At 40.7% G+C, this 15,720-nt stretch overlaps 1 protein-coding gene across 26 annotated transcripts in view; it reads left to right on the top strand.

Annotated features, from left to right (window-relative positions):
* ptprsa (protein tyrosine phosphatase receptor type Sa) overlaps positions 1-15,720 on the top strand; it is a 363,573-nt gene that overhangs the window by 233,690 nt on the left and 114,163 nt on the right. For all 26 annotated transcript variants that reach the window (XM_089133590.1, XM_089133584.1, XM_089133581.1 and 23 more), the window contains 2 exons: positions 8,401-8,546; positions 9,524-9,665. In XM_089133590.1, coding sequence (XP_088989716.1) covers positions 8,401-8,546; positions 9,524-9,665 — 288 coding nt within the window. The remainder of the gene's footprint in view (positions 1-8,400; positions 8,547-9,523; positions 9,666-15,720) is intronic.

The raw sequence follows: 15,720 nt of genomic DNA, 5'->3' as shown, positions 1-15,720 counted from the left end.
AATTGAATACATTTTTGGTAGTTATGATGAGGACTGATGCTGGTTAAAAGATTTAACTTGGTAAAAGTGGAAAATAATAATAATATATAATATTTTAGGCAATGTTTAATATGTGGCCATTTTTGGTCCTTAATGCACTCAACGGTGTTAAAAATCGAATGCAGCACAAGGGTTAATACAGCCTATTTTTATTTATTTAAAAAACAAATAGTCATTGTATTTAAAAAGGTGCAGATTTCAATTGTTTTTTATTATTAAATTATTATTATTATTACGTTTTAGACTGAAAACTCATTGTTTTAAAGAATCTGGTGCAACTGGTGTTTAACATGTTGTTATGTCACGTCATGTTTTTATCATGTTATATGTTATGTTATGATGTTATGTCATGTTATTTGTTATATTTTATGTTATAGCCTACAGTAGGTGGACAACCAGAATTACAAAAATAAACCAGCCGTATTTCAAAGTCGTCCGCGAATTGACCACCAGGTGGCGCAAAGGGACATTTAGCGAAAGCGAAACGTAATTGCGTAAAAGTTGCCTATGTTTTAAATAGAATATAGCAAAATTTTATGAGTCAAAAGTTAAAATAGGCCAAAAGTTAAAATTAGTCATGGGCAACGATTAATCGCGATTAATCGCATCCAAAATAAAAGTTTGTTTTTACATAATATATGTTTATGTAGTGTGTATAATTAATTTGTATATATAAATACCCACACATGCATGTATATATTTAAGACATATGTGCATGTATATATTTTATATATATTTATTCACAATTAATATTATATATAAATATAAATATTTGATATATTAATAACACATTTTTCTTAAATATATACATGCATTTTATTTTGGATGCGATTAATTGCGATTAATCGTTGCCCATCCCTAGTTAAAATAAGTTTACGTTTATTATTCAATTTAATTTCGGTATTGTGATTAATTAATTTAACTACGTTTCACTTGAATTAATCTGCTACCAGCTTTCAAACGCTCTGAATGAGCCGCGCCGCGGATTACACAAACGTCTGTGATTGTAGCGCCTCTTAGCGGCAATAGGCAGCAATTACACCGCAAATTTTACCGCCGCGGCAGTAAAAGCCACATTCTGGTTGTCTACCTTCTGTATATCATGTTATTTGTCATATGTTGTTATGTGTTATGTCATTTCAAGGCTTGATGTCATGTAATGTTATATGTTAAGACGTTGTCTAATAGAAACCGGTGTGTTAGTCCCAAATGGCGCTGTCATTCTCGACTGTAAATGACCCGCTTAGGGTTAATGATGACCTCATGAAAACATCTGCACAAAACCCGCATTCGACCTTACTGCCATCTGTTTAGAAATCATTTCTGAGTCGATTTAGTTGCTCACAGATGCTAGATCTTTCTATTGTGTGATTCCCGCACATGCAGCAGTCGATTCGCGGCTCGCGCGTTTCCATAGCGATGTCTGAAGTCAGATCTGTCGACCGATGGGGATGTTGGCTTGGTGTGGCCGGAGAGAGAGTCCAATTGGGAGATCTGAAGTCAGTCGAGCACACGGCTGCAAATCTCTGTGTTCAAGCAGGCGAAGCTAAACCCTTTTCCTCTCAGCAGGACTTCCTCTTCTAGTTTCACTCGTTTCGGGGTCACAAAGACTAGTCTACAAGTCATTTTTGTGGTTTGCTATGAATCTAAAGATGAGTTTTAAGGATCTAGCCAAACACACTCTTCATGATGTTCGTGTCAAACCCCAGTCTTGTTGTTGTGAGAGACTTGTATGCTTTAGAGTCCAAACATTACAGATGTTTTGGCCGAAATGTGTAGCTCACATTGATTTCTCAAATTACAGCCACTTAAGGACATTATCCGGCACTGGGATCCCTGTAATTGCCTGTTTCAGGGGTAAAGTATGTATGATACCGAATCCGAAATGTGCCTTTTTGCCCTTTCAATGAGCCTGAATCAGTGGTTGAAAGGTGGCTATTTTAAACAAGATGGGCGTCAAGTGATGCTCTTGGGTGGGTTGACATTTTTTGCGCCTGCATTTTCTAATTCTCGGTGTAATGGAGCAGTTTTTTTTAAGCTTGGGAAGGTTTCTTTTTTTTCTCTCCGTTGATTATAGTTAGTCATCTGTCAGCTCGAGCCTCCCATTATAATAAGAGGCTCGCCAAACGGAGGCGAACGAATCATATTATTATAAGCTTTTCAGGAGTCTTGCACTTCTTAACGCGAGAAAAGGAGTCTGAAAGGACATGAAAATAAATAATGTACTCCATACTAATCCTGTTTTTGACCCTTTTTTGCCTTAATTCTACATGGCTTTGATTCAACTAGTTGCTGAAAGCATTCTTTAGAAATGTTGGCCCATATTGATAGGATAGCATCTTACAGTTGATGGAGATTAGGGTTAGGGTTAAGCTCCCGTTCCACCACATCCCAAAGATGCTCTATTGGGTTGAGATCTGGTGACTGTGGCGGCCATATTGGTACAGTCAACTCATCGTCATGTTCAAGAAACCAATTTGAAATGATTCATGGTGCATTATCCTGCTGGAAGTAGCCATCAGAGGATGGGGACATGGTGGCCATCATGGTCCGAAACAATGCTCAGGTAGGCCGTGGCGTTTAAACGATGCCCAATTGGCACTAAGGGGCCTAAAGTGTGCCAAGAAAACCATTACACCACCACCACCAGCCTGCACAGTGTGAACAAGGCATGATGGATCCATGTTCTCATTCTGTTTACGACTCATTTTTCCAGTCTTCAACTGTCCAATTTTGCAAATTGTCGCCTCTTTTTCCTATTTGTAGAGGAGATGAGTGGTACCCGGTGGGGTCTTCTGCTGTTTTAGCCCATCCGCCTCAAGGTTGTGTGTGTTGTCTGCATACCTCGGTTGTAACGAGTGGTTATTTCAGTCAAAGTTGCTCTTCTATCAGCTTGAATCAGTCGGCCCGTTCTCCTCTGACCTCTCGCACCAACAAGGCATTTTGGCCCACAGGACTGCCATCGCATACTGGATGTTTTTCCCTTTTCACTCCATTCTTGGTAAACCCTAGAAATGGTTGTGTGTGAAAATCCCAGTAACTGAGCAGATGCCACGCTCAAAATCGCTTAAATTTCCCATTCTGACGTTCAGTTTGGAGTTCAGGAGATTGTCTTGACCAGGACCACACCCCTAAATGCATTGAAGACACTGCCATTGGTTAATTAGATAATTGCATGAATCAGGTGTTCCTAATAATCCTTAACGTGAGTGTACATGTTTGTTCTGTCAGTAAAATGAAAATGTGTTGATTTCATGTCGTTTCTCCTTCATAGCGTCTTGTGTGCTGTAAACAGAAGTCGGTGTCGGCTAGTGGAAAGGTTAATTGTGTGCGTGATCCTCTTTGTCTCAGATCGTCAAAGCTTCTCTATTACACTCTCAAGCTCCCTGTCAGAAAATCCATAACGACTGCGCTGTAGGCCGCCGCATGTGGCCGCTAACGGTCATGGGTGAAGCATCGATACACAGCCGGCGGGAATGTGTGACCTCGGGCTACACACACACACTGAACAGAGAGGTTACACAGCAGAGGTTAAACTAGTCAATCCATCACTCAAGGCTGGTTTTTCTGACCTTCGTCTTGTAGCGGAGCCGCACGATTCATCGTCAAAAGATTCAAACACCCACAATATCTCATTCCTAAATGACAATGATTCAGCTGTGTCTATTAAAGGAGTAGTTCACTTTAATAATTCACTCACCCCCGTGTCATGCAAGATGTCCATGTCTTTCTTTCTTTAGTCGAAAAGAAATTAAGGTTTTTGATGAAAACATTCCAGGATTTTCTCCATATAATGGACTTCAATGGGGACCAAACGGTTCAAGGTCCAAATGAGAGTTTCAGTGCAGCTTCAAAGGGCTTTAAACGACACCAGACGATGAATAAGGGTCTTATCAAGCGAAACGATCGCTCATTTAATAAATAAATAACAAAGTTTAAGTTTTATGAGCTCAAATGCTCGCCTTGCTCTGGTCTGTGATGCGCGTTCGTGACTCTCCAAAATGAACAAATCTTTTTCCGAGTCAACTCGTTCATTTCGTTCGTTGAATCAACCAAACGACTCATTAATTTTCGAGTTCGAACAGGAGAGTCACGAACGATCATCACAAAACAGAGAAAGGCGAGCATTTGAGCTTATAAAACTTTAAAAATGGCCGACCGTTTCGCTTGATAAGACCCCCCAGACAGCAAACTGACATTGAATCAACGTGGAAACGACGTCTCTCATGACATTGAAACAACGTTGATTTGCTCATCGAATTAACGTTGAACCAACGTCAGACGCGGCATTCTTCAAAGCTAAATGAAATCGAAAATTGGTTTGCTTTCATAACGTTGAAACAACGCGTTGATTTCAAGTTGATTTTCCGTTAGTTTTGAAAGAATGCCGCGTCTGACGTTGGTTCAACGTTAATTCGATGAGCAAAACAATGTCAGATCAACGTTGTTTCGATGTCATGTTTCCACGTTGATTCAATGTCAGTTTGCTATCTGGGCCTTATTCATCGTCTGGTGCCGTTTAAAGCCCTTTGAACAGTTTGCACTGAAACTGTCTTTTGGTCCCCATTGAAGTCCATTATATGGAGAAAAATCCTGGAATGTTTTCATCAAAAACCTTAATTTCTTTTCGACTGAAGAAAGAAAGATCTTGGATGACACGGGGGCGAGTAAATTATCAGCAAAAGTTTTTGAGTGCGTCATTGAATCATTGACTCAACCTGATTTAAAAAAAAAACAATGAAATTAGATTAATTAAACATTTTAAATAGACTGCAGCAATTAACATGTGTCAGAAAAGTCTGTTTATAATCGCGGGAGAATCGTGAAATCTTCTTTTTTTTTGCTCTATGAAATAATTATGACTCACACCAACTAAATTAGTAAACCTGCGTGTGTTTGCGCTGTGAAAGTTGAACTTTCTTAACTTCATGATAAGACAGAAAGACCTCAGGCATCATCCTCTCCACTCTCTGGAACTCGTGCGCTTCAAGTGTGTTTATCCGCACCCGGAGATTGAGGGGCTCGCCTGCCTGCCTGCCCACGGGCGCTTAATAATTCATTTGCCGTGCTTGCCCGACCGTTTGATCATCTCCTCATATCTGCACGCTTTCTGGATTTTAGCATGTTCCCCTAGAGAGCCTCTTCTCATGTCTTGTTGTGTCAAGCTTGACCTTCTGCCCCGCGAGTGAAAAAAGCGGAGGCCCACCGAGAAGACTCGAGGTACATGGCATTATAATTTGAAGAGCCGAGAACAAACCGCGCTGGGTTCTGATGAAAGAAAATCACACATACAAAGAATAAGCAGTAATGGTAGGCCGAATGACTGGAATAGTTAGCTCACGACTGTCAGCCGCAATCATCTCCTGGATATCATTAGCTTACAGCTGGCGTGTCTTTTAGCAAACGTGCGTGGGGTTTTGGATGCTTTACCTGACAAGGGGCTTTCAAATCATGGCAGAATCACTGGTACTTTATTATTCATTGACCAATAAATCATTCACAATGGCGTCGACGTGCTTATTTTCTGTGGTGTAATTACGGCGCGCTGAAACATTGGTTTCTCCATCACAGCGGAACGGGTCGCTAGCCCACTTCAGTGCTAGTCCTCTCTCATGGTCCAGTGCAGTTTGAGTAACATGTATGTGGGTGTGTGTTCGATCACGCTGCTGTTTAATTTAATTGATTTGCTGTTACAGTGGCCTTGCAGCAGCATGCAACTCTTACTACGTGCATTTTTTGGATGACATGCTAACAATGTAAATGTTTTTCCCAAAATGCAATGTGTTCATCTTGATTGATCATTTCCGGTGTGAATAGGAAGTGATTTTTTTGTTTGTTTGTACATAGTCATTACATGCAAATTGGAACATTCAACATGGTGACGTTATTCGGAAACAATGTTGCATACCCCTGTTTTAAACATTAACGCAATAGAGAGCCCTAAGCCCCTCCCCTTCCGGTCGACCACCATGGGACCTTATTTCAGAAAAATATTGTATGGTAGTCAATGGCGAGAGATAACAAATATTTTGATCTGGTTTGAATTGTGCCCTGAATTACACATATGATGTTTGTCGATTTAAAAGATACATTTTAAAGTAAAGAAAGTCGCAGTTTGATGTAAAACCGTTGAGGTATAAGACTGTGAAAATACGTCATTACAAAGACTACAAACCCTAAAGGCACATTTTCTGTCAAAGCTAACTTTAATGAAGTTGACTTTACTGAAGCTAACTGAAGCTAACTTTACTGAAGCTAACTTTACTGACGCTAACTTTACTGACGCTAACTTTACTGACGCTAACTTTACTGACGCTAACTTTACTGACGTTAACTTAACTGAAGCTAACTGAAGTTAACTTTACTGAAGCTAACTTAACTGTAGCTAACTAAAGCTAACTTTACTGAAGCTAACTTTACTGAAACTAACTTTACTGAAGCTAACTTTACTGAAGCTAACTTTACTGACGCTAACTTAACTGAAGCTAACTGAAGTTAACTTTACTGAAGTCAACTTAACTGTAGCTAACTAAAGCTAACTTTACTGAAGCTAACTGAAGCTAACTTTACTGAAGCTAACTTTACTGAAGCTAACTTTACTGAAGCTAACTTTACTGAAGCTAACTTTACTGAAACTAACTTTACTGAAGCTAACTTAACTGAAGCTAACTTAACTGAAGCTAACTTAACTGAAGCTAACTTTACTGAAACTAACTTTACTGAAGCTAACTTAACTGAAGCTAACTTAACTGAAGCTAACTTAACTGAAGCTAACTTTACTGAAACTAACTTTACTGAAGCTAACTTAACTGAAGCTAACTTTACTGAAGCTAACTTTACTGAAGCTAACTTTACTGAAACTAACTTAACTGAAGCTAACTTTACTTAAGCTAACTTTACTGAAACTAACTTTACTGAAGCTAACTTTACTAAAACTAACTTTACTGAAGCTAACTTTACTGAAGCTAACTTTACTGACGCTAACTTAACTGAAGCTAACTGAAGTTAACTTTACTGAAGTCAACTTAACTGTAGCTAACTAAAGCTAACTTTACTGAAGCTAACTGAAGCTAACTTTACTGAAGCTAACTTTACTGAAGCTAACTTAACTGAAGCTAACTTTACTGAAGCTAACTTTACTGAAGTTAACTTTACTGAAGCTAACTTTACTGAAACTAACTTTACTGAAGCTAACTTAACTGAAGCTAACTTAACTGAAGCTAACTTAACTGAAGCTAACTTTACTGAAACTAACTTTACTGAAGCTAACTTAACTGAAGCTAACTTAACTGAAGCTAACTTAACTGAAGCTAACTTTACTGAAACTAACTTTACTGAAGCTAACTTAACTGAAGCTAACTTTACTGAAACTAACTTAACTGAAGCTAACTTTACTTAAGCTAACTTTACTGAAACTAACTTTACTGAAGCTAACTTTACTAAAACTAACTTTACTGAAGCTAACTTTACTGAAACTAACTTTACTGAAACTAACTTTACTGAAGCTAACTTAACTGAAGCTAACTTAACTGAAGCTAACTTTACTGAAGCTAACTTTACTGAAGCTAACTTTACTGAAGCTAACTTTACTGAAGCTAACTTTACTGAAACTAACTTAACTGAAGCTAACTTTACTTAAGCTAACTTTACTGAAACTAACTTTACTGAAGCTAACTTTACTAAAACTAACTTTACTGAAGCTAACTTTACTGAAACTAACTTTACTGAAACTAACTTTACTGAAGCTAACTTAACTGAAGCTAACTTAACTGAAGCTAACTTTACTGAAGCTAATTTAACTGAAGCTAACTTTACTGAAGCTAACTTTACTGAGGCTAACGTCTGTCATTGTTTCTATAGTCTTACGTTATAATCGTAACGTTACGCCGTCATGCCTGAGTGTTTTGTACCAGACTGCACACACTCGAGCAGCGGATCTCGCTCGTTGTTTCGCTTCCTGAGAGATAGTTCATTGAGCGATTTACACATAAAACTAAACGTTACTCTTCTGTTTTATAGAGGTATAAACCTACACTGGTCTCACGGTGTTTATGACAAACTGCGACGTTTTTGACTTTCAGAATTATCTTTTAAATTGACAAACGTCATATGTGTAATTCAGGGCACAGTTCAGACGGAATAAAAAGATAAGTTGTCTCTCGCCATTGACTACCACACACATTTTTCCCGAAATAAGGTCCCATGAGCCGGAAGCGGAGGGGCGGGACTTAGGCTCTCTATATGTATCTTATTGTTTCAAATGCAATTTTTGACCAGATTTTGAAGGCAGTGTTGTAAATAGTAAGCGAGTATTCAATTAAAGCTAAATGCTAATAGTATTTTGCTCTTTTTCTTGTTTAGCCGCACCACAGTTTACAAAAAGACCTCAAAACCTGATTGGCGTCTCCGGGGGTGTTGTATCCTTCGTTTGCCAAGCCGCGGGTGACCCCAAGCCAAAAGTAACCTGGAACAAGAAAGGCAAGCGGGTGAACTCTCAACGCATCGAGGTAAGACTTTAAGGGGCAAACATATCAATTAAATAATCAACTATTCATGTAGGATTACTCGCAGGCATCTGGAACTGTTTTGGGGTTAGTTCTCAAGTGTTTATGAAGCACACAGCTTAGCTTCTGTGGATATTTGCGTCTTGTTTTCCTTGCTTGTTTGCTGTGTTCTTTTATCATAACACAGCTGGCAGCTGTAGTGTCTTGATCGACGTTTAGTGTTTCTTAATTAAAAATAGCTTGCATTTTAACCATTTTTGTCACTGTTCAACAAAGATGAAAAACTTCCCTCAGTGTTTCCGGAGCAAACCCAAGAGTACGCTCAACTCGGGCTCAAATCATCATCTTCGTTGAGTTTAAAAGTCATTTTTTGAGGGGTTTGAATTAATTTGTTTCCCCCGAAGGCTTTGCTTTGATATTGATCTACACACACTTAGGACAGTGTGCCATCACTGGGCTGCTTCTCATTATCCTAGCCTTGAAAACTCACACACACACACACAAAAAAAAAAAAACCAAGAGAGTTTTGCCACTGGCTTACAAAGAGCCTCGTTCCTCTTTGTCATTCCCTATTGATTCGTGCGATTGTTTCGCTACAATGACATCAAATGCGAAAGCACCGCAGGAGCCTAATTAACTCTCTTGCATAATTTGAGCTCGCAGCAACATATAGATGCTACAGGAGCCTAAAAATAGACGCACAACCATTTTTAGCAGAATTAACTTGAATGTAAGCATAACCTGAGATGAGTTAAGGTGATGTTAAAAGATAGGGATGCTGGTTTACCAAGGAAGCGAGAACACCAGTCATTTACCAAGACTAGCGCAACCAGGAATTAAATGCCTTGCTTTTGGGCACTTAGAATCGGTAACGCTCCAGTTCTGGGATCGAGTTCATGGCCTTTTTGTCTCTTTAACCACAAGGCAATTGTTAATGACTTTTATCATGAAGCTTTTCAACGAAACGTTCTCTCACACAGACGATAGAGTTTGACGAAGGTGCGGGGGCCGTCCTGAGGATCCAGCCTCTCCGGGCGCCTCGAGACGAGAACATCTATGAGTGTGTGGCGGAGAACAGCGAAGGCGAAGACAGTGTCCAGGCTACGCTGTCGATCATTAGAGGTAAGAGTACAGTCATGTGGGTTGACAGCTATTCTTGCTTTCTAGAGGGCCAAAGAAGTTTCTACACTCTCAAAAAAAAGGTTCACCGGGGCATGAGGTGTAAAATATACACCTTTGTGCCTTATTTAGCCCTAAAGGGTAGATATTAGTACCTTTTGAATGGGTACCATGGGTATTCCCCCCCCCAAGAGTGCAGTGTCAAGTCAAGCTACCTTTATTTATATAGCAGATAGTTTCAAAGCAGCTTTATTGGGATAACAACATTTGCTGATAATTTACTCACCCCCGTGTCATCCAAGATGTCCATGTCTTTCTTTCTTCAGTCGAAAAGAAATTAAGGTTTTTGATGAAAACATTCCAGGATTTTCTCCATATAATGGACTTCATTCGGGGCCAAACGGTTCAAGGTCCAAAAGACCGTTTCAGTCACTGAGACTCCCATTGAAGTCCATTATATGGAGAAAATCCTGGAATGTTTTCATCAAAAACCTTAATTTCTTTTTGACTGAAGAAAGAAAGACGTGGACATCTTGGATGACACGGGGGTGAGTAAATTATCAGCAAGAGTTGTTTTAAAAGTGAACTCCTCCTTTAAGTAAGTTCAGTTATGGTTCATTTCAGTTGTAAATACAGCCGCACTGGGAAAACAGTGATGTCATCTTCTACACATATAATGGCGTCAATGCAGACAGATTTTGAATTTTAAGTGTCCCCAACAAAGCAAGCCAAAAGCCAAAGGCGACAGGGGCAAGAAACCAACACTCAATCAAGTGACGAAATGGAGAGAAGAATAAAACGTTTGGAGAAACCAGGTTCAGTCGGGGGCCAGTTCTCCTCTGAGCAACGAACGAACAGTGTATGCCTATGGTTCAAAATGTATATAAAGGCTAGATGTGTCGTCAGCGCTGCTGGCCAATGGAGGTCGTCGTCTGCACCTGGCGGCCATCTTGTCACAGTCAGCTCGCTTACTCGTAAAATTGTGTTAATGGTACATGTACTATTTAAATAACCATAACTTGCTCAATTTTCTACCGATTTTCAAACGGTTTGGTTTGTTATGAACGTCAGAGATGTAGTTATGACACAGCCTACTTATGAATAAAAAGTGTATAAATAAATAATCATCCAGATAATTATAGCCACGTTAATAACGTTTGTAAGAAACCAAACCGTTTGTAAATCCGTCAAGATTTCAACGAGATAAGAGTATTTGTGTTCGTGCTGACCACTCATCTTACATCAGCTTGACTGTGACAAGATGGCCGCCGGTGATGACGATAGAAACTCCGCCGTAGCACATCTAGCCTTTATATACATATCTATGGCATTATCAGTCGGACTGGATTGGAGCACTCTGAATATGTATCCAGGTTCATCTGGTTGAAGATCGCAGACATCATGCCAGATCTTGAAGAACTTGATTAGTTTGTTCAGGTGTGTTTTATTAGGATTGGAGCTGAACGCTGCTAGACGGCGACCCATAGACATAAACACTAGACCTCACCTTGGGGTTCTAAGCATCCGCCGCCATCTTGGAACAGGGGTCTTGTCATAGGAAGTAGCTAGGTAACGCTACTATCTCTGCCTTTACTTCGAATTCATTGATGGTGGCGAACTTTTGTGCAGCGTATGATGTTCACGGATGAAGTCTGAACTACGAAGAATGTTTTTCTTTCTGGAATCAATGATAAATACATGTCTGACCGTTGGAACAAACCAAAAAAACAAGAAAAATCGAATTCGTGATGATTTACGGTGATTTTATTTCGGTTAGACCTGTGTCCACTACATTGACGCTGATGCATTAAAGTGGAGGGGCTTCCCTGTTTCAAGATGACGGCTCTATTGACGCATTCGTTCCAATGAACTGCCGTAGCCAAGGTGAGGTCTAGTGTATATGTCCATGGAGGGCGACCCTACTGGTAACAGGATTGAATTCCCCTGCTTTAAAGGGTTAGTTCACCCAAAAATGAAAATTAAGTCATTAATTACTCACCCCCATGCTGTACCAACCCCGTAAGACCTTCGTTCGTCTTCGGAACACAAATGAAGATATTTTTTATTAAATTTGAGAGCTACCACATTGGCTCCTAAGGGAATGACTCTTGACGGCCCAGAAAGTCAATGAAGAAAATGTTTAAATATCCCAAGTGACTACCGTGGCTCAACTATAAGTTTATCAAGCGACGAGAATACTTCTTGTGCGAAAAAACAAACAAAAATAACGACTTTATTCGACTATTCCTTTTCTTCCTTGTTGGTCTGAAACGAGACTTCAAGAGATTTCCACGACGCATGCGCGAGAACTGAACTGAAGTAGTTGAAGGAGATCGCAATTCTCGCGCAGTCTCGTTTCAGGCCAACAAGGAAGAAAAGGAATAGTCGAATAAAGTCGTTATTTTTGTTTGTTTTTTCGCACAAAAAGTATTCTCGTCGCTCAGTGAGGCCGAGGACTGGAGTTGAGAAACACTAGTTTGGTTAACTTGAATGTGACCCAATATTACCGTTGCAGAAACTCTAAATCCATCCTGGCCAGTTGCAGAACCTCTGTCATCTTCTCCATTGAGTTATTCGTTTGTTCCCAATGCGCTGAGGCCCATCCATCTGCCTTGTCACTGCCGAGCGCTGGAGCGGCCAGCTTGCAGGCTTCTTCCTGGGCCCGAACCCAAGCCGAGGGTTTTTGTAGGCAGCCCAGTTTTACATGAAAATCCTGGCTTTGGCAAGACCCATGCGGCTCAGGAAGGAACACAGGCTGTAGCACTAGGGGGAAAAACTACTGCCCCCCCCCTTCGCTCTCTCATCCCCATCTGCTGTGGGCCGCATTTACATCGAGCCTTATCAGAAGAGCAAGCCCCACAAAGGCCGACACATGTGTCCACGCGCTCCCAGAGGAGAGTGCCTCGGCTCATGAACACCTGCGTGGACTTCAATCAAAATCAATTAAACTGTCCGCCGTCATGCTCACAATTTGTGGTCTTCTTTCATTTTGTCCCTGACCAACTTGTAAAGCTGGTGACTTCATTAAGCACCCAGTCACCTTGCCGCCTTCTTCAGGGTGTGTCCGCCCGCCTGCCGCAGAGACGAGGCTTTGCCGTAAATCTGCCGGTGCTCTTTCCAGGGGCTTAGGTTTGTTTTTAGCTGCCCACAAGAGCGGTGAGCAGAATGCTTAAGATGTGCCATCTGCTTTTCTACCGAGTCCTCTGAGAGTCCTTGGAGGAGTCTCGGAGAAAACCAAGGATAAGACACCTGCAACTGTCGGTGCGTCTCCTCTATGTCACTACGGGTGTTGAACACTTTGCTTTCTTCTCTTAAAGCCTCGCTGTTTTCCTCTTCATTCTGACCCTGGCTTCGAGCCCGTCTTGGCAGTCTTGTCCACCACTGACCCAGAGCTAGCACTTCATAGAGTCCAACAGCAACAGCAGCCCAGGTTTCGCCATCTGCTCGCACCCTGCGAGGTGTGCACACTTCTTTACACATTCAGGTGTGTCTGGCCTTAACTTGCCCCTGGTCCCGCTGTGAGAATGCTGGGTTCAGGGTTCTGGCCAACAAAAGATCAAAACGGTAATGCTGGAAGCGTTTGGCATTGTGCAACCCAAATCCGAAGGTGTCAGACCACCTTTCCATAACATTAGCTCTCGTCCAAAACCTTACACTTTTTTTTCATTCATACACCAGATGTGAACGCTATTGCTTAAGGCAATCCCAGAATGCGCAGTGGGAAAAAAGTTGAGTACAGTTATATTTTAACCAATATTTGTGGGTTCTATGTATTGTTATGCTAACAAGAGTGTTGGGCTGCTATGTTAAAATTATGCTAATGGAAAACTCAATTGGAGATTGTCTGCTGTGTGAGGAACACTATTTTAGTTGAGTTAGAAGGTTGAATATAGACTAAAAAACACTGGGTTAAAGGGATACTCCACTTTTTTTTGGAAATAGGCTAATTCATCCACCCCCCCCCCCCCCCCCAACAGAGTTAAACAGTCGAGTTTTACCGTTTTCGAATGTATTCAGCCGGTTTTAATTTATTTTATTTATTTATTTATTTTTTTAATTTTTTATATTTAGAAGAATATCATTAACCAGACAGTTTCTGGTCTCATTGACTTCCATAGTATATATTTTTCCTACTATGGAAGTCAATGGGACCAGAAACTGTCTGGTTACTGATATTCTTCTAAATATGAAAAAAAATCGGCTGAATGGATTCGAAAACGGTAAAACTCGACTGTTTAACTATGGGGGAGTGATGAATTAGCCTATTTCCAAAAAAAGTGGTGTATCCCTTTAAAAACAACATAAGGGCTGGTTAAATATAGGACACAACTACCCAAATGCATGTCATTTCTACCCAGCAAATTGGGTTGTTTATTTAACCCATCATACTGGATTGATTCACTTTTACTACTAGCTTTTTTATTATTATTTTAATTCATACATGAATTAATGTTTAGTGCTAAACTTAAATTCTCTAAACATACTCCACACAACCACTGGTTTGCTTGATAATTTTTTTATTTATTATAACATTTTACAGCATAGCATATTTTATATAGTTTTGAATGCATATTGTCTACATTTGAGCTCGTTATTTTACAGAAGGCATGCACCAGTTTGGCGGAGTGGCACTGCTCTCTCCTTAAGAGATTGCAAAAAGCCAGCAATCAATAACTCAATCTTTGGGTTGTTATATCTGACCCAGGAACTGGGTAACACAAAAACTACCCAAACAGTGGGTTGTTACGTCTGACCCAGGAGCAGAGTTATGCAAAAACTAGTTACGTCTGACTCTGGAGCTGAGTTACGCAAAAAACTACGCAAACATTGGGTTGTTACGTCTGACCCATGAGCTGGGTTACATAAAAACTACCCAAACATTGGGTTGTTACGTCTGACCCATGAGCTGGGTTACGTAAAAACTACCCAAACATTGGGTTGTTACGTCTGACCCATGAGCTGGGTTACGTAAAAACTACCCAAACATTGGGTTGTTACGTCTGACCCATGAGCTGGGTTACGTAAAAACTACCCAAACATTGGGTTGTTACGTCTGACCCATAAGCTGGGTTACGTAGAAACTACCCAAACATTGGGTTGTTACGTCTGACCCAGGAGCGGGGTTACGCAAAAGCTACCCAAACATTGGGTTGTCACATCTGACCCATGGCCTGGGTTACGCAAAAAATACCCAAACATTGGGTTGTTACGTCTGACCCATGAGCTGGGTTACACAAAACTACCCGTACATTGGGTTGTTACGTCTGACACAGTAGCTGGGTTATGCAAAAACGACCCAAACATTGGGTTGCTGCGTCTGACCCATGGCCTGGGTTATGCAAAAAATACCCAAACATTGGGTTGTTACGTCTGACCCATGAGCTGGGTTACACAAAAACGACCCAAACATTGGGTTGTTACGTCTGACACAGTAGCTGGGTTACGTAAAAACGACCCAAACATTGGGTTGTTGCGTCTGACCCAGGAGCTGTGTAATACGAAAACTACCCAAACACTTAAAAAATAACCCCAAAAAATGTACCTAAAAGCCTCAACCCAGGATTTGGGTAGAAAAAATAACCCAAGATTTTTAGAGTGAATCTTTTTGTCAGTTTGTCTTGCTTTCTTCACCTCTTCTCATCTCTAATCTCATCCCTCACATCCAGAGTTCACACTGTGACCCTTCTTCCTTCAAACTCTGAGCGCAGGAACTCGTTAGCACTGCAGAGCGCCAGAGAGGATGATCTCACTACTGCCCATGCCCGTTTGATCAGACGCTTTAATTGGCTGCTACCCTGCAGGACGAGCCGCGTTTGTTCTGCCGCTTTTAATTGGACTGTTCTAAACCCAGACGCTCGCCGCGGAGCCCCTTTTATTAGCCATTTTTATCACAGCTTTCGCGCTGCCATTTCCAGATTCGTCGCCGTCTTGTTTCGTCCCACTCAAGCACAGGTTGAGGAATCCTTATGTCACTTTTCTCTCTCTTTGAAGTGTCATTGGATTCATGACCTCGCACATTCTCTCTCTGTATGTTGTTATATTTTTTAAAGTCATAAGA

Source organism: Pimephales promelas, chromosome 2, assembly GCF_988280905.1.
Source record: "Pimephales promelas chromosome 2, fPimPro1.hap1.1, whole genome shotgun sequence".
NCBI classification, from domain to species: Eukaryota; Metazoa; Chordata; class Actinopteri; order Cypriniformes; family Leuciscidae; genus Pimephales; species Pimephales promelas.
This window is presented reverse-complemented; position numbering and strand designations above follow the sequence as displayed.